This window comes from Carcharodon carcharias, chromosome 7, assembly GCF_017639515.1.
Source record: "Carcharodon carcharias isolate sCarCar2 chromosome 7, sCarCar2.pri, whole genome shotgun sequence".
Classification (NCBI taxonomy): Eukaryota; Metazoa; Chordata; class Chondrichthyes; order Lamniformes; family Lamnidae; genus Carcharodon; species Carcharodon carcharias.
The window spans coordinates 83,226,922-83,246,941 of NC_054473.1; the positions used below are offsets into that span (position 1 = coordinate 83,226,922).

Consider the following 20,020-nt stretch of genomic DNA (forward strand, 5'->3'; position numbering starts at 1 on the left):
AGGATATATTAACAAGGATGGGATTTATTCCCTCTGGCAGGATATATTAACAAGGATGGGATTTATTCACTCAGGGCAGGATATATTAACAAGGATGGGATTTATTTTCTCAGGCAGGATATATTAACAAGGATGGGATTTATTCCCTCAGGCAGGATATATTAACAAGGATGGGATTTATTTCTCAGGCAGGATATATTAACAAGGATGGGATTTATTGTCTCAGGCAGGATATATTAACAAGGATGGGATTTATTGTCTCAGGGCAGGATATATTAACAAGGATGGGATTTATTATCTCAGGCAGGATATATTAACAAGGATGGGATTTATTGTCTCAGGGCAGGATATATTAACAAGGATGGGATTTATTCCCTCAGGCAGGATATATTAACAAGGATGGGATTTATTCCCTCAGGCAGGATATATTAACAAGGATGGGATTTATTCACTCAGGCAGGATATATTAACAAGGATGGGATTTATTGTCTCAGGCAGGATATATTAACAAGGATGGGATTTATTCCCTCAGGGCAGGATATATTAACAAGGATGGGATTTATTCCCTCAGGCAGGATATATTAACAAGGATGGGATTTATTGTCTCAGGGCAGGATATATTAACAAGGATGGGATTTATTGTCTCAGGCAGGATATATTAACAAGGATGGGATTTATTGTCTCAGGCAGGATATATTAACAAGGATGGGATTTATTCCTCAGGCAGGATATATTAACAAGGATGGGATTTATTGTCTCAGGGCTGGATATATTAACAATGATGGGATTTATTGTCTCAGGGCAGGATATATTAACAAGGTTGGGATTTATTCCCTTAGGCAGGATATATTAACAAGGATGGGATTTATTACCTCAGGCAGGATATATTAACAAGGATGGGATTTAATCCCACAGGCAGGATATATTAACAAGGATGGGATTTATTCCCTCAGGCAGGATATATTAACAAGGATGGGATTTATTCCTCAGGCAGGATATATTAACAAGGATGGGATTTATTCCTCAGGCAGGATATATTAACAAGGATGGGATTTATTTCCTCAGGCAGGATATATTAACAAGGATGGGATTTATTGTCTCAGGCAGGATATATTAACAAGTATGGGATTTATTGCCTCAGGCAGGATATATTAACAAGGATGGGATTTATTGTCTCAGGCAGGATATATTAACAAGGATGGGATTTAGTGTCTCAGGCAGGATATATTAACAAGGATGGGATTTATTGTCCTCAGGCAGGATATATTAACAAGGATGGGATTTATTCCTCAGGCAGGATATATTAACAAGGATGGGATTTATTGTCCTCAGGGCAGGATATATTAACAAGGATGGGATTTATTCCTCAGGGCAGGATATATTAACAAGGATGGGATTTATTGTCCTCAGGCAGGATATATTAACAAGGATGGGATTTATTTCCTCAGGCAGGATATATTAACAAGGATGGGATTTATTCCCTCAGGCAGGATATATTAACAAGGATGGGATTTATTATCTCAGGGCAGGATATATTAACAAGGATGGGATTTATTTTCTCAGGGCAGGATATATTAACAAGGATGGGATTTATTGTCTCAGACAGGATATATTAACAAGGATGGGATTTATTGTCTCAGGCAGGATATATTAACAAGGATGGGATTTATTCCCTCAGGCAGGATATATTAACAAGGATGGGATTTATTCCCTCAGGGCAGGATATATTAACAAGGATGGGATTTAGTGTCTCAGGCAGGATATATTAACAAGGATGGGATTTATTCCTCAGGCAGGATATATTAACAAGGATGGGATTTATTGTCCTCAGGGCAGGATATATTAACAAGGATGGGATTTATTCCTCAGGCAGGATATATTAACAAGGATGGGATTTATTCCTCAGGCAGGATATATTAACAAGGATGGGATTTATTTCCTCAGGCAGGATATATTAACAAGGATGGGATTTATTGTCCTCAGGGCAGGATATATTAACAAGGATGGGATTTATTGTCCTCAGGCAGGATATATTAACAAGGATGGGATTTATTTCCTCAGGCAGGATATATTAACAAGGATGGGATTTATTCCTCAGGCAGGATATATTAACAAGGATGGGATTTATTCCTCAGGCAGGATATATTAACAAGGATGGGATTTATTTCCTCAGGCAGGATATATTAACAAGGATGGGATTTATTGTCTCAGGGCAGGATATATTAACAAGGATGGGATTTATTCCCTCAGGCAGGATATATTAACAAGGATGGGATTTATTCCCTCAGGCAGGATATATTAACAAGGATGGGATTTATTCCCTCAGGCAGGATATATTAACAAGGATGGGATTTATTCCCTCAGGCAGGATATATTAACAAGGATGGGATTTATTGTCCTCAGGCAGGATATATTAACAAGGATGGGATTTATTCCTCAGGCAGGATATATTAACAAGGATGGGATTTATTCCTCAGGCAGGATATATTAACAAGGATGGGATTTATTCCTCAGGCAGGATATATTAACAAGGATGGGATTTATTATCTCAGGGCAGGATATATTAACAAGGATGGGATTTATTATCTCAGGCAGGATATATTAACAAGGATGGGATTTATTGTCTCAGACAGGATATATTAACAAGGATGGGATTTATTGTCTCAGGCAGGATATATTAACAAGGATGGGATTTATTCCTCAGGCAGGATATATTAACAAGGATGGGATTTATTCCTCAGGCAGGATATATTAACAAGGATGGGATTTATTGTCCTCAGGCAGGATATATTAACAAGGATGGGATTTATTCCTCAGGCAGGATATATTAACAAGGATGGGATTTATTCCTCAGGCAGGATATATTAACAAGGATGGGATTTATTCCTCAGGGCAGGATATATTAACAAGGATGGGATTTATTGTCTCAGGCAGGATATATTAACAAGGATGGGATTTATTACCTCAGGCAGGATATATTAGCAAGGATGGGATTTATTGTCTCAGGCAGGATATATTAACAAGGATGGGATTTATTACCTCAGACAGGATATATTAACAAGGATGGGATTTATTGTCTCAGGCAGGATATATTAACAAGGATGGGATTTATTCCCTCAGGGCAGGATATATTAACAAGGATGGGATTTATTCCCTCAGGCAGGATATATTAACAAGGATGGGATTTATTGTCTCAGGGCAGGATATATTAACAAGGATGGGATTTATTCCTCAGGCAGGATATATTAACAAGGATGGGATTTATTCCTCAGGCAGGATATATTAACAAGGATGGGATTTATTCCTCAGGGCAGGATATATTAACAAGGATGGGATTTATTCCTCAGGCAGGATATATTAACAAGGATGGGATTTATTACCTCAGGCAGGATATATTAACAAGGATGGGATTTATTACCTCAGGCAGGATATATTAACAAGGATGGGATTTATTCCCTCAGGCAGGATATATTAACAAGGATGGGATTTATTCCCTCAGGCAGGATATATTAACAAGGATGGGATTTATTGTCTCAGGGCAGGATATATTAACAAGGATGGGATTTATTCCTCAGGCAGGATATATTAACAAGGATGGGATTTATTGTCTCAGGGCAGGATATATTAACAAGGATGGGATTTATTATCTCAGCGCAGGATATATTAACAAGGATGGGATTTATTATCTCAGGGCAGGATATATTAACAAGGATGGGATTTATTGTCTCAGGGCAGGATATATTAACAAGGACGGGATTCGGTACCTCAGGCATGATATATTAACAAGAATGGGACTTATTTCTCTGGTAGGATATATTAACAAGGATGGGATTTATTCCCTCAGGTAGGATGTAGTAACAAGGATTGAATATATTACGATGGGATATATTGGCAAAGGTAGGAGGTGCTGCCAAGTGTGGGATCTATTACAGAGCGTGTGCTAATAGCTGGCTGAACAGGCTCATTATCAATCTGCAAAAATCCTTCCTATGGCAGGTGGTATGAGCGAGAGAGTCTCCTGATCAGCTAGAACCATGTGGTAGCTGCAGTCTGACAGCCTCACCATATTAAAAGTATTCACATACAAGCTCTTGCCTTGGACTGTACTTTAGGACAAGTGGCCTCCTCATTCTGAGGTTCTACCAGAAGAAGATGATATTACTGAAAGTAGCATGCATTCCCAATTTCAGGATATATTCCCAACATGGCTGGATATACTATCAAGGGCAGCATATTTTAACAAGATAAAAACAGGGTTTTTTGTGACATCTTTTGATGATCTGCTTCTATCACTGCTTGTTTGTCCCTACAACCACACCAACCCCCTACACTTCTCTCTCTCTCCCCCCACCCAACCCCGCCCCCCCCACCCCACCGCACCCCCCCACCCCCCCCCCACCCCACACACACCTTAAACCAGCTTATATTTCACCCCTTTCTTGGACTCACTCAAGTTCTGTCGAAGGGTCATGAGGACTCGAAACGTCAACTCTTTTATTCTCCGCCAGTGCTGCCAGACCTGCTGAGTTTTTCCAGGTAATTCTGTTTTTATTTTAACAAGATGCCTGAGATATATTACCAAAGGAGGAGTAAGTATATCACCAAGAGTGTCACATATTGAAGATGATGACTGTATTGCCATGGATGAAATATATTGCCCCGGGTGCTATACATCGCAGATGGTGAGATGTATTACTGGGGATGTGGTGGGGGGAGGGGGGAGATAGTCAGCACATTACCAAGCATGGAATGTATTTGCAAGTGCAGGATATATTACTGATGCCAGGGCTCTTTGCAGTAAGTGGAATCCTTTACTAATGTTGGGGTTATGATGTACTCTTATAAGTTGGAATTGGCCATATATTTTCAGATGAGGGGGAACTGCTCTTAATGTTTCTCTGGCATGACTTCACTCTAAGTGTACAATAGATGGAGCCCTTCTTCATCAAGTGGAGATCTTGTCCTTGCAGAACCATCTTTGGCAACATCATAATAACCAACTTTTCAACTGTCCAGCAGTTTTTCTTTAGCTCTGAAAATAACACAGGTCCAATGAACATTTAAATATAGACTCACTTGTCTATATTGTCATTGCTTATCAGAAATGTATAAGCTGAAATTATGGTTCAATTGCTGACTGCAATGTTTTTTATACAAACTGACCATATTGTCTAGGTTGTCAACCTATGCAAAGCAGATAATTAAAGTATACTGATTATACCAATCATATCGTGATTGTTTACAGATCATAATATCACAGAGCATATCTGAGACATATAAATAGTAAAAGTTAAGTCAGACATTTAGGTTAACCTACCTGCAAAATAATGTGCATCAGCACTAGGGAAGGAGCAGACTGATGAGTAACTGGTGAGCGTTTAGTTAAGTCTTAAGTTTATTTCACTTAGTTTAGTTGATAGTCTAATGAATAGAGATGTGACAGGGCACCTCCGTCATGTGGAATGCATATCCTATGTGGGAACTCCAGGGTGTTCTGGTGTCCTGGACAACCATTGGTGCAGAAAATGCCATCAGCTGGAGGTGCTCAAACTCTGGGCTTGAGAGCTTGAGTGTCAGCTGATGTCACTGTGGTGCACCCATGAGACTGAGAGTTACGTGAATAGCAGATTTCTAGATGTGGTCACCTCTTAGCTTATGAGTGTGTAAGCAGTTAGGGAATGAGCGGCCACCAGACAGACAAAGAGGACCTGGCAGGTAGTGCAGGGTTTGCTAGCGCTATTGGTGAAGGTTTAAACTAACTTGGCAGAGGAGATGGGAACCTGAGTGCAGCATTAGAAAGGAGATACAAGGTGCAGAAAGCAGAATAAGGTGAAAAGAAAGTTTTTGGAGTGAATTTTACATACTGCGGGTAGGTGCACGCCTGACCTGATCGGGTATAAAATAGCGCAAGAAGACATTGGGCGAGCATCCAAATGTCATTGCACACTTGTGTGATATTTCGCTTGGCAAGTACGCGCGAAAGTCAGAAGCGCAGCCACCGACAATTAAAAGGACAATTAAGCCCATTAACAGCGCAATTGTCTCTTGAGTTTTTGTGGCCCGTCCAACCTTGTGGTTGGCGAACAGGTGAATCGGCCAGGCGGCCTTCACATTTTTCATCAAACCTCATCCAAGGGTGGGATGAAATCTCTGATATGAAATAAAATAAAAGTAAATATCTTTGGACAGCATTTTTATCAGCTATATTTTCAGGTGCCTGATTGTGATGCATGGGCATTTTTTTTGTAGCTTTTTAAACCCTTATTTGATGTTTTTCAGGTCTCCAGCTCCCTGAGGCAACTGTCTGCTTTCAGGGAGCTTTGTCATAGTGCTCACCCACACCTGCAAAAATGTCATCGCCCACCCTCACCCCAGCAGCGCTGAGCTTTTCAGCGCGCGTTTCACGCTGGCTGGCTGTTAGTTGGGCAGCCAGTGTGAAATCATGGTCAGGGACCGATCGTGGTCGGGGGTCCATTTCCCAGCCGCTCTTGGGCCCGCCAATCGTGTGTGCACGCCAAAGGCAAAATTCAGGCTTATGTCAAACATCAAGTACTCAAATACTCCAGAAAGCCTAGAGGAGTTTAGAAAGTGCAGGAGTGAAATTAAAAAGGACGTTGGGAAAGCACAGGGAGAGCATTGAAAATATTGATAAGTAAGATCAAGGAAAACCCAAAGGTATTTTCTACACAAATAAAGAGTGAGGATAACTGAGTGGATAGGGCCAATTAGAGACCAAAATGGTAACCTGTGTGCAGAGGTGAAAGATGTGATTCTTAATCAATACTTTGTGTCTGTTTTCACAGAAGAGGAGGATGAAGCAGTCATTGTAGTTACGGAGGAGGAGGGTGAAATATTGAAGGAGATAAGTATTAAGGTGCTTAGCATGCTTGAAAGCTGACAAGCCACCAGGCCCAGATGAAATGTATCGCGGACAGAAAAGACGAGGAAGGGAAGAAATAACAGAAATTCGCACCAACATTTTCCAGTCCTCTCTAGCTACAGGTGTGGTACCTGAAGACTGAAGGGCTGTTAACATTGTAGCATTGTTTAAAAGGGCAGGAAGGATTAGACTGAGCAACTACAGGACAGTCAGCCCAACCTCAGCAGTGAGCAAACAATAGGAAAATATTCTGAGAGACGGTATAAATTGACATTTAGAGAATCACGGATTAATCAAGGACAGTCAGCGGGGATTTGTTCAGGGAAGGTTGTGTCTGACTAACTTGATTGAATTTTTTACGGAGGGTTGATGATGTAGTTGACATAGATTTTAGTAAGGCTTTTGACAAGTTCCCACAAGGCAGACTGGTCAGAAAAGTAAGAGCTCATGGAATCTAAGGGGAAGAGGCAAGTTGGATTCAAATTTGGCTCAGTGACAGGAAGCAAAGGGTTAATGGATCACAGGTGTTTTTGTGACTGAAAAGTTGCTTCCAGTGTGGTTTTGCAGGGCTCAGTACTGGGTCCGTTACTGTTCATGGTACAAAATCATTTTTTTTTACTTGTATGGCTGGGGAAGCAGTTATAGTTTGATCTCAAGTTTAGCAATCCAGTCAACAGCTTCAGCTGACTCAGTGTGAATGGTTGTGATGCCACCAGGAATGGATCTCTCTGGGCAGGAGTTCAGTATGGGGCCGATGGTGTGACCTGGATGGCCACTGTCACAATTTGAGCTGTTCCTCATGTTCCACTTGTGGAGCAAGTGGCCACATCTTCCCTGGGCCGTCCTCAAGGGATTGAGGGTTTTCCAGATTTTCTGTGGAAAGTGGAAACCTGGCACTTCACCACTCGGGTTAGTTACCAGGTTGTGGTTGGTGAGGTTTTCAATCACCAGGAGGTGTGTCAATCAGACAGCAAACCTCATCTAGTCCTCCTATTAAAGAAAGTTTCCTAACTCGAAAACCTGAGAGCCAATGCTGTCAAGAAGGCAACTCAACTCCGGCCACTGGGCTCAAGCAGCAAAAACCCATTAGATAATGGATGTAATCAGTCATTTAGAACATGGGTGGGGAATCTATGGTCTGAGGGCTGGATCCAGCCCATTGCTCAATTTCACCCAGCCCGCAGCAAGATTTTTAAAACTATGACAGTAGCGCCTTCGAAATAGCATTTCTCATCATCATTACGAATTTGCTTTGAGTGAAAGCATCAGCTAAATTATGATTATAATATTTAACAACATAATATTCAAATTTAGCTATCACATTAAAACAGCGAATGAGTTGAACATTTCTGTATTCTCTCTAAAGAAACTAAATGAAATGGATTTTTATGAGCGTATGGTCTGTGACTGATTTTGTCTGTGTGAATGGCCTGTGATAAGATAACAGTTCCCCACCCCTGATTTAGATTTTAATACAGGGGATATGATTAATGATTTTGCAGATGATACGAAATTTGACTGTGTGCTTGATAGTGAGGAAGAAAGGTGTAGAATGCAGGAAGATATCAATGGACAGGACAAGTGGGTGGAAAAGTGGCAAATTGAATTCAATCAGGAGAAGTGTGAGGTAATGAATTTGGGCAGGACACACAAGGCAAGGGAATAGTTTTAGTTTTCCAAATATTTAATGGGTGGAAATTTCTGCTCACCCACTCCAAGATGTCGGACAAGTAGTCTGACAATTTTGAGAAAGTAGAAGTGTTAAGAGAATTGGTGGTGAGGTATAACTGGGTGTCTTCACTGTACACGTGGAACCTGGTGTTGTGTTTTGGATGATGATACTGAGGAACAGTATGGAGATGTAAAATAGGAGGGACCAAGGATAGATCCTTGGAGGAAACCAGAGGTAATGGAGGAGGAGCAACAAGACAAGTCATTTCACATGATACTGTCTGTTATGATTACCTGGATAAGAATGGAATCAGGCAAATGCAGTTCCACCGAGCTGTACAACTGAGGGGAATGGTGTGCCATGTCAAAGGCTGCAGACAAGTCATGAAGGATGAGGAGTTTACCTTTTTCACAATCACATAACTTGTTATTTGTAACTTTTACAGGAGCTATGTCATGCCCACATGTCCGTCCTTGGCCTGCTGCAATGTTCCAGTGAAGCTCAACGCAAACTGGAGGAACAGCACCTCATCTTCCGACTAGGCACTTTACAGCCTTCCGGACTGAATATTGAGTTCAACAATTTTAGATCATGAACTCTCTCTTTCATCCCCACCCCCTTTCTGATCCCCCTTTTTTCCAATAATTTATATAGATTTTTCTTTTCCCACCTATTTCCATTATTTTTAAATGTATTTCCATCCATTGTTTTATCCCTACCTTTTAGCCTATTTCGATCCCTTCCCCTCACCCCACCCCCACTAGGGCTGTCTGTACCTTGCTCGTCCTGCTTTTCACCCTTAATGTCACCTATTAGCACATTCCTTAGATAATATCACCACCTTCAATACCTCTTTGTCCTTTTATCTATGACATCTTTTGGCTATCTCCACCTATCACTGGCCCTCTATTCAGCCCTACTTGTCCCCCCACCACCCACCCCCCCAACCCTTAAACCAGCTTATATTTCACCTCTCTTCTATTTTTCCTTAGTTCTTGAAGAGTCATACGGACTCGAAACGTTAACTGTGTTCCTCTCTGCAGATACTGTCAGACCTGCTGAGCTTTGCCAGGTATTTTTATTTTTGTTTTGGATTTCCAGCATCCGTAGTTTTTTGCTTTTATATCAGTACTGAGGTAACCTGATTGGAGGATTTCAGCATGGATTTCTGGGAACTGATTGCAGAGGTGACAGCATGTGCAAGGACTTTGGAATGGAAAGGGAGGTTGGAGATGGGGGCACAGTTTGCAAGGACAGAGGGGTCAAGAGTCGTTTTTTTTGAGGAGGGATGATGGCAGTAGATTTGAAGGGCAGGGGGAAGAGTACCTGAGGAGAGAGAACAGTTAACAATATCAGCTAACATGAATGCTAGTAATGAAAGTTGGATTGTCAGTGGGATTAAGGTCAATGGAGCAAGAAGTGAGTCTCCTCACACATCATTGTGACACTGTAAGTTGCAGCTTGAATGAAAGTTCTGTTGGAGTATGGTTCCCCATGGATTATGAGAAATTTGGAAGGTGCTTTGAAGACTTTGTATAGATCAGCAATTCACAAGCAACAGTTGCCATGTATATCTAGACCATCTACTTAATATATACTACTTTGTAGTTGCATGTTGGCACCTTCCTCAAAATCTTGCATGTTCTTCTGCATCTGTTCCAGGCCCTACAGATTTTGACCTGCTCATACATGTCTGGTGCCTTTGCAAGATCCTGGTGAGGGTGCCTTGCATACAGTTCTCACCACATTGAGCAGCAACTCCACTTCATCATTTAGCAAAGGGCTCAGGCACTATCACCTCCTCACACTTACCCATAGACTTCAGTTCCTGTTTCCACCTTTCAGAAAGGTCACTGACAGCGATTTCATCATCAACTTTGTGAAATCACATTGTGCTTTAATTCTGCCCTTGCTTACTCTGGGCCTACATTATATTCTCCCCTGATTGATCCTCAGTCTCACAATACGTTGCCTTGGTGTAACAGAGTATTTCTATTTCCGTTCTTGGGATGTGAGTGTTGTTGGTGAGGCCAGCATGTATTGTCCATCCATGCAGCTTCGCTAGGCCAGTTCCAGGCCCACCACATTGGTGTGGGACTGCAGTCACAAATAGGACAGCATTGGTAAGGAGAGCAGGTTTCAGCCTTGAAGAACATTGGTGAAACAGTTGGGTTTTTATGACAATCTGACAGCTTCCTGGTCATTTCTACTTCCAGATTAGTTCCACATTCCTGCCTTCTCCCCATAACCCTGCAAGTGTTTCTAGCTCAAGCATTGCTTTCCCCTTCATGTTTCTGCTGAGATATTGTGCAAGTGTGACAGGGCAGGGGCTGGGAGGGAGAGCAGGAATGGGGAGCTCTCTTTAAACTCCATTCGGATAGGTGGTTTCTTTTTCTCTGATTTTTTTCACGTTCCTTGCTTTTCTGAAGGGACCATGTGGAGCGAGTATTCTCTTGCCCTGTTCTTCACCTAACCCTCTCTGATATGTTTTTGTTGCAGGGCGGGGAATAAAGGCAACTTTTCTCCTGATATTCCAGTCTAGATTTTGAGTGCTAGTGTCTCTATCACCTGCCAACTTTTTGAGTGCCAGGACTCCACACTGATGGTCCTGAGTGACAAATATTAGGGCTTTTTTTTTAACTTAAAAAGTTCATGTTACTTTGCTGAGTGCAACATCACCGTGAGTCCTTTGTTGATGTTTTATATAATATTCCATAAACTTGAACATATGTATTAGGAGCAGGAGTTCAGCCCCTCGAGCCTGCTCCACCATTTGATAAGATCATGGCTGATCTGACTGTAGCCTCAACTCCACTTTCTTATCTGCCCTCCTATAACTTTTGACTCCCTTGTTCATCAAGAATCTATCTAACTTAAAAATATTCAATGACCCTGCCTCCATTGCTCTCTGGGGAAGAAAATTCCACAGATGAAAGATCCTCTGAGAGAAAAAAGTTCTCAAATCCATCTTAAATGGGAGACATCTTATTTTTAAACTGTCTCCGCCTCCCCCCCCACCCGGTTTTAAGTCTCTTCCACAAGGGAAACACCCTCTCAGCATTCACCCTGTCAAGTCCCCTCAGGATCCTATATGTTTCAATAAGATCACCTCTTATTCTTCTAAACTCCAATGGGTATAGGCCTAATCTGCCCACCCTTCCCCCTTTAGACAACCCCATCATCCTAGGAAATGGTCAAGTGATCTGAACTGCTTCTAAAGCAATTATATCCTTTCTTAAGTAAAGAGACCAAAACTGTACCCAGTACTCCAGATGTGGTTTCACCAATGCCATGAACTGAAGCAAAACTTTATTCTTTCACAATAATAACCATTGTGTCTCTCCAAATATTAGCTATCACTATCTAGATCAGACCTCAGTAAGGTCGGAAATTCTTTTGTAGTTCAGACAATAAAATGTTAGAAGTTGACTTCATGCTGGTACAGTTTATTCTAAAATCTTTTACAGTAAAATAGATTGAAGTATGGGTTTATAAATAGTGCTGTTGGAACACTGGGACTTTTAATGAGGCATTGTTCAGTTTCAATACTAGAAATTGCAGATCCTAATTGACAATTAAAATGAAAATGTGCTGTAGAGCTGTCCTTTCAGCACTTGTCCTCTTGCGTGTGTTTTATTGTAATTATATTTCAGCAAGTGTCATTTGTTGTCACCTGCAGTGAGTCAGCAGAGATACTGTTATATAATATGATGAGGAAAGTGTGACGTTAAAAGTATTAGCAGGAAGTAAATGTGAAACCCATAGGAAATACACACTAGATAGGCTTTAAATATATTATGATCTCTGTGGGAAAATGTGTGAATGCATGTTTCCGATGTACAGCTTCACCAGCCAAAATCACAAATCAGGAAGTCACAGTGCACCCTTTATAATTTAAAATGGACATCTTTATAATGTGTCTAAAAGTCTCACCTATCTGAAGTTTTGTATATCAGTGTGTCTTAAAGCAGTTCTTATATAAAAACTGTTTCCTTTTTACTTCTGTTCATTTCATGCTCCTGTGGCATCTTGGAGACTTGTAAAGCATCATATTCTGGTATATGACTAAGTGAAGATATAATACTAGGGAATTAGATCTCACATCATGGAGTAGTAGGTTGCAGATTCCTCTCTTTTATTAGCCACATACTAACATCATGTACACAGCAGAGAAGTTAAGGAGAGCTTTGAGCTGAGCCTAGTTATTTCTCCACCTATTTTTCCTTCACTGTGTAACTGACATTGGTTTAAAGTGCACTTCAGAAACTTAAACTGAGAAGCTAGGCTGACAGTTCAGAGCAATAAGGAACAGATGCTACAACGTCAAAAGAGTTATCTTTCAGATGAGACCCTGTCAGGTAGATGCAAAAGATCCCAAGGCACTAATGAAAGATGGGCAATGAGTTATCCCTGGTGTCCTAGCAAATATTCTTCCCTTAAGCTACATTACCAAAAACAGATTAACCGGTGATTCATCTCACTGCTGTTTGTGGGACCTTACTCTGTGCTAATAGGCTGCCTCATTTGCCTATGTTACAGTGAGCACACTTCAAAAGCAATTGGCTAGCTGTGAAGCAACTTTGGAGGCCCAGAAGACAAGATACAATGTAAATGGAAGCTCAGCTCCTGTCATCTTTTACTAGCAGTTACTTATACTTGACAAAGGCCTAGAGGTGTTCACCAGTCAGCTCCTGCCTGGGTAGGCAAGGCTCCTCAAAAAAGCGAGGAGGTAACTAAAACATAGAAAAATAAGATCTAGAAAGCATTATAGCTGAGTTTGCTGATGTAACAATAATAAACTATTGAAATGTGCCAAGGAGAGGGAAAAGTGATTCGACCTGGAAAGGGAGTGGTAAATGGCACAATGAATCAATATACATGGATATGGATATCAAGGCAGTAAGTATAACACAAGGAAATGGGAACTTACACAAGTAACACAGTAGAAGAAAGACATGTATGAAATGAAATGTTGATTAGTCCATCAAATCCTCTCTGGCGAAGGACAAGGAAGGAACTAACGTGTATTTATATAATGCTGACTGACATTGGCTCCCAGTTTAAAAAGGCCTCCAATTTAAAATTCTCATTCTCACGTTTAGATCCCTTCATGGCCTTACCCTCATTACCTGAATTCCTCCACCCTAAAATCTCCCTGAGCATTCCGTTCCTCTGACAAGGGGTTGCGGGGGGGGGGGGGTGGTTGGTGTGAGTCACAGAGAAGTTTCTTAACTTTTCTTCCCAAATTCGCCTGATATCTCTAATCTGGGTTTTCACCTCTCCCAAGGATCACTGGTTTCAGGTGGGATGGGGAGAGCATAGATTGTGTTACATAACGTATCCTAATTGTGTGGGAAATGCTGGAAGAGCCATAGGATCTTTTCTTCTCTGTCAATGTTCACATGTTTGTAATATTTGGCCTGCAGGTAACTTTGTTTTAGCTTATGTTACAATATAAGAACATCATATTGTTATAAGTGTTAGATTCAGCTTGCAAGGAGTTAACCCCCAGAGCTACACAAGCCATTTATAATGTTGATGAGTATGGTTCACACCCATGACACTCAGAAAAGAGAAAAGGCCTCTTCCCAAACCTTCAGCCCCATGACATTCAAACAGGCATCGCTTGTTCAACAGAATGTGACAGCATCTTTTGTAGACAAAATGAGAAATGTCAGGAGACTCCATATTCCAAACAGAAGGGGAAAAATGAAATGGAACTGTTGGTGAAGTGCAAGAGGAGATAAAGAAATATAAAACTCTTTTTTACTTGTTAAAGCCAAATATTTGAATTTATTTAAAAAATGAATAAATGTTGCTCAAGTTTGTGAATACAGTATTATAGACACATTGATGCAGGCTTCATCTTCAATCGAGACAAACTAATTCCAAGCTATTTTATTGGTTAACAATTGGTTATATTTCTCTGGAGTTGCAGCAAGCCTTCAGTACCTTATCACAAGGAAAGTCGCCAGGCAAAGTTATGTGCGTGGTCCCAATAGGATCCTTATATAATTCCTTCTATTTTTATTCTTCCTCCATTCTCCTGATATCCAGAGAATTCTTGGTTTCTGTCAGTTGATCCTGCTCCTTCTTAGCCTCAGAGCCCTGCTGAGTGACCCCGGGCCGCTCCCCATTATTGTGAGCTTCCAGATCGAGTTCCTCAAAGGATGATCCGCTCGTGACCGACTCACTTTTGTCACTCTTGTCGCTGTCCTCAAGTTCCTTGTTGGTCAGGTCAGGGGTGACTGACTTTGCCAGTGAGGTTTCCCTGCTCTCTGTGTACGCCTCATAAGTCACTGAGCTGTTGTCACTGAATGAATCTGCACCTGAGGTTAAAAAAAAGAGGTTGGGCAAGACTAGCATCATACATACAGTAACATCCCCAATGCAGGATTTTTCCCATATTAAAAATACAAGATCATGAAATCCATTCAACTCCTTGCAACTGACCAGCTTGTAACCTCTGTTCAACCACAACAACCTGAATTTCACTACATTCTTCATGCAGAAGAATAACTTAGGCTGTTTTATTAGGATATAGGTGAAAGGGAGATAATGGTGGTGCGGAAGAGGAATTGGTAAACACAATGGGAAGATGCCCAGGTCTTTGACAGTCAGCTGTAACCCAAAAGTAATGGGGCTGGATTCAATAAGATTGGTGGCTGTGCTGGCCCACTGGAAGCTGCTGCCACCAAAGCAAATGGCTCCTGGTTGAAGGGAGCAGGAACTACTGAGAGGTTATTCGCAATTAAAGCCTGCAGAAGACAGACATGTGCAGCTGTCATGAAGTAAGCTGTGGCCACAAATATAAGAGTCCTGACAACCTCTCCCAGTTTGCTGTAATGCAGCTTTCATGTTTATGTGGGATTCACTAGCTTTGTTGCTACTTGGCATTTCACAGAGTCACGGAATTGTTACAATAAACAAGGAGCCCATTTGGCCTATCATGTCTGTACTGGCTCGTTGAATGATCAATTCACTTAGTGCCATTCTCTCACCTTCTCATGTAACCCTGCATAATCTTCATCTTCAGATAACAGTAGAGTTCCCTTTTGAATGGCTTGATTGAACCTGCCTTCACCATACTCTCAAGCAGTGCATTCCAGATCCTAACCACTTGCGCATGAAAAAGTTTATTTCTCATATCGCTTTTTCTTCTTTTGCCAATTACTTTAAATCTGTGCCCTCACGTTCTCAATCCTTTCATTAGTGGGTACAGTTGCTCCCTATCTACACTGTCCAGTCCCCTCATGATTTTGAATATCTTCTATCAATTCTCCTCTCAGCCTTCTTTTCTCCAAGGAAAATAGTCCTTTCTCCAATCTATCTTCATAACTGAAGTGCCTCATCCCCGGAACCATTCTCATGAATCTTTTCCGCACTCTCTCCAATGTCTTCACTTCTTTCCTAAAGTGAGGTGCACAGAACTGGAAGCAATACTCCAGCTGAGGTCAAACTAGTGACTCATATAAGTTCAACATAACCTCCTTGCTCTTGTACTCTAGATCCTGATTAATAAAAGCAAAATACTGCGGATGCTGGAAATCTGAAACAAAAACAGAAAATGCTGGAAAAGCTCACCCTTGGCGTGATGGAGGAGTGGAGCAGGGTGTCCCGGAGGGAATGGTCCCTATGCAATGCTGACGGTGGGGGTTGTGAGGGGAAGATGTGTTTGGTGGTGGCATCATGCTGGAGTTGGCGGAAATGGTGGAGGATGATCCTGATTAATAAAGCCTGGGATTTAAGGGAGGGCAGTGATGGAAAATGAGATTACTGCAGAGGGGAGTAGGGCACATCGCGGTCCTCTTCCAGAATTCTTTACTCTGATAGAATAAAGTACCTCAGTGCCTCCAAGTGTGGCTAGTGGCTGCTGTTTTCCTTGTTGGGGTTGGAGGTGTTACTACCCTGCAAAGACTCTGCTGTGATCTCTGTGGTCAAACTCCGAAGAAGAGTCAAATGGACTCAAAACATTAACTCTGTTTCTCTCTCCACAGATGTTGTCAGACCTGCTGAGTTTTACCTGCATTTTCTGTTTTTAATTTCAGACCAGAGGAGCTGGATGTTTCCCTTACTTTGATGTTTGTATTCTCAAAGCTGTCTCAGTGAAAACAAGAAGGGTTTCATGACATTGGGACACCTAGCTCCCTAAAGGACTCAGTTGCAGTAGGTGCCTGACAGCAAAGCATTGTCTCTAGTGCCTGTCGATTATTAAACAGGCAGTTATTCACAATCAAAGGCAATAGAATCGGTGCCCATTAGTTAATAGGTGTTGATGAGTTATATACAAAATAGTTGAGCTATGGGTTCTATTACATTGGGTACACAGGGGATAGATGAAGTTGGTGGATGAGGTTTATATTATAGGTTATATTACACTAGGTTTTTATGTTAAGGGTTGGATGAAAAATGGGTTATATTATACATGACCTTATAGTGTAGATTCTGTGAAATGACATCAATCTTATTTTTGGACACAAGCATGGGTTCTCCAAGGGACATTCATCTCACGAAATGAACATTTCCTTTTCTCCATTGCAGCTCCCTCAGGGAGTTTCTGTATTATTGGTGCCAATGAGCAGAGCACTGCAGATAATTGAAGCTCTCAGGATTGATTTCTTTTTCTCATTTGTTCAGTTGTTGCTGTTTGTTCCTCTAGCCTTTAAATTTACTTAATTATCTATTATTTGAATCACTAAATGAGAGCAGTTAGTTTTTGTGAGACAGATATGCTGACTTGGAGTGACTGTCATTGAAGCTGCAAGGAAGTAAATACCTCAGAACAAAAACAGAATTACCTGGAAAAACTCAGCAGGTCTGGCAACATCAGCGGAGAAGAAAAGAGTTGACGTTTCGAGTCCTCATGACCCTTCAACAGAACTAGAAAATACTTCAGACTATTTAACAGGAGGATGAAATAAAGAAGCTGCAGCTCCACAGCCACCAGCTGAGTGATACGAGTGTACCCTATATACCAAATATACATCAACAAAAACTTACCTTTACTGTCATAAAATGGCCCAAGATGCTTCACAGGGGTGTGATAAATCACATTTTGACACCAAACTACAAAAGGTGATATTAGGGCAGGTGGCCAAAAGCTTGGTCAAAGAAATAGGTTTTGTGGACGCTGCTTCCCAAACTTTTTCCCACTGTGACCCCACTTTGAGGGTTTAAAATGGTCCCATTTTGAGGGTTGAAGAGGTATATGTATATACGAACAAGGAGTAGGCCATTCAGCCCTTCGAGCCTGTTCTGCCATTCAATGAGATCATGGCTGATCTGATTGTGACCTCAACTCCACATTCCCACTTACCCCCTATAACCTTTCACCCCCTTACTTATCAAGAATCTGTCTACCTCTGCCTTAAAATTATTTAAAGGTTCTGCTTCCACTGACTTTTGAGGAAGAGAGTTATAAAGACTCACGCTCCTCTGAGTTCTCATTTCTGTCTTAAATGGGCAACCCCTTATTTTTAAACAGTGACCCCGAGTTCTGGATTCTCCCACCAGAGGGAACATCCTCTCCACATTCACCCTGGATTTTTAGCTTGTCGGGCAGGCCCAAGAGCGGTAGCAAAGCCGCCCGCTGCCCGCGATAGGGCTCTGACCGCGATTTCACACTGGCTGGCCAATTATCGGCCAGCTAGCATGAATCGTGCGCTGCAGCACGCAGCGCTGCCAGGGTGAGGGCAGGACGGGCGTGAGTGCTGAAGTGTGCGCATGTGCGGGGGTGCGTGGAGTGAAAACTCCCTGATGCACAGGGAACTGAAGATTATAAACAATAAAAATAAAGAATTAAAAAATAAGGAAAACGTCCCCTCATGTGACTCTGTCACATGAGCAGGGGCATGTTAGAAATAAGTTTTAAAAGTTTTTTTTTTAATCATAGGTCGAAAACTCATCCCGCCCGTGGATGAGGTTTGCCAGAAATGGAAAGGCCACTTGGCCTATTTGTCCGCCTGCCAACCGAACGGTTGGAAGGGCAGTAAAAAATTCAAATTACTTAATTGATTAAGGGCCTTAGTAGGCTGCTTAATTGTTGGCAGGCGCATGCCCACCGAGTGAAATATCACAAAAGTGTGCGATGAAGTTGGGGCACTTGCCCGACAAGATTGCGGACTAATTTACTCTCGTTCAGGTTGGGTGCGTGCCCGTCCAACGAGGGAAATATTCAGCCCTGGATGTTTAAATCAAGTTGCCTCTTACTCTTCTAAACTCCAGCAGATACAAGCCTAGCTTGTCCAACCTTTCCTCATAAGGCAACCTGCCCATTCCAGGTGTTAGTCTAGTAAATAATAATAGAAAATGCTTGAAAAACTCAGCAGGTCTGGCAGCATCTATGGAGAGAGAAACAGAGTCAATGTTTTGAGTCCATATGACTTCTTCAGAGTTAAAGAGAAGTAGAAACCTGATGGTTTTTATACTGTTTAAGAGGGGGTGGAACAAAATAGAAATTCAGAGATAGGTGGGAGCTCAGGAGAGGGTGACAAAGACGTCAAGACAAAGGGAGAGTTAAATGTTAAAGACTAAAAAAGGTGCTGAGAGTGGCATAAATCTGTTAAGAGCAGAACAAGGGTCAGCGGTCTGTGAAACACAACATAAAAAAGAGTGACAGATAGCCCCATGAGGGGGTGCTGGTTGGGGCTTGGGAGAAAGGATTAAAAAATCAATAAAAGGAAGGAAAAAATGTATATAAATATGTGTGTGTGTATATATATATATATATATATATAGAAGATGGAGGAGACAGTTCACGGTCTGAGGTTGTTGAACTCAATGTTAAGTCCAGAAGGCTGTAAAGGGCATAATCGGAAGATGAGGCACTGTTCCTCCAGTTTGCGTTGGGCTTCACTGAAACATTGCAGAAGGCCAAGGACGGACATGTTGAACTCAATGTTAGTCTTGTAAAGCTTCTCTGAACTGCTTTTAACCCATTTACATCCTTAAATAAGGAAAGCAATACTGTACACAGTACTCCAGATCTGGTCTCACCAATGCCCTGTACAACTGAAGCATAACCTCCCGACTCTTGCATTCAATTCCCCTCACAATAAATGATAACATTCTATTAGCTTTCCTAATTACTTGCTGTACCTGCATATTAACCTTTTGCAATTCAGGCACTAGGACATGCAGATCCCTCTGCATTTCAGAGCTCCACAAATCTCACCATTTAGATAATATGCTGCTTTTCTATTCTTTCTGTCTCATAGGACAATTTCACATTTTCCCACATTATACTCCATTTGCCAGATCTTTGTCCACTCACTTAACCTATTTATATTCCTTTGTATCCTCCTTATGTCCTCTTCACAACTTACTTTCCTACCTATCTTTATGTCATCTGCAAATTTAGCAACCATATCATCAGTCCCTTTATCCAAGTCATTTATATAAATTGTAAACAGTTGAGCTCCTAGCACTGATTCCTGTGGCACACCACTTGTCACATCCTGCCAACCAGA

General features: G+C 41.5%; 1 protein-coding gene across 1 annotated transcript in view; it reads right to left on the bottom strand.

Annotated features, from left to right (window-relative positions):
• Positions 1–14,314: 14,314 nt before the first annotated feature.
• Positions 14,315–20,020, bottom strand: part of LOC121280368 (testis-expressed protein 264 homolog) — a 391,323-nt gene continuing 385,617 nt past the window's right edge. Inside the window, exon 4 of the mRNA XM_041192306.1 lies at positions 14,315–14,881. Within this exon, the coding sequence (XP_041048240.1) occupies positions 14,580–14,881 (302 nt within the window). The 3' untranslated portion in view covers positions 14,315–14,579. The remainder of the gene's footprint in view (positions 14,882–20,020) is intronic.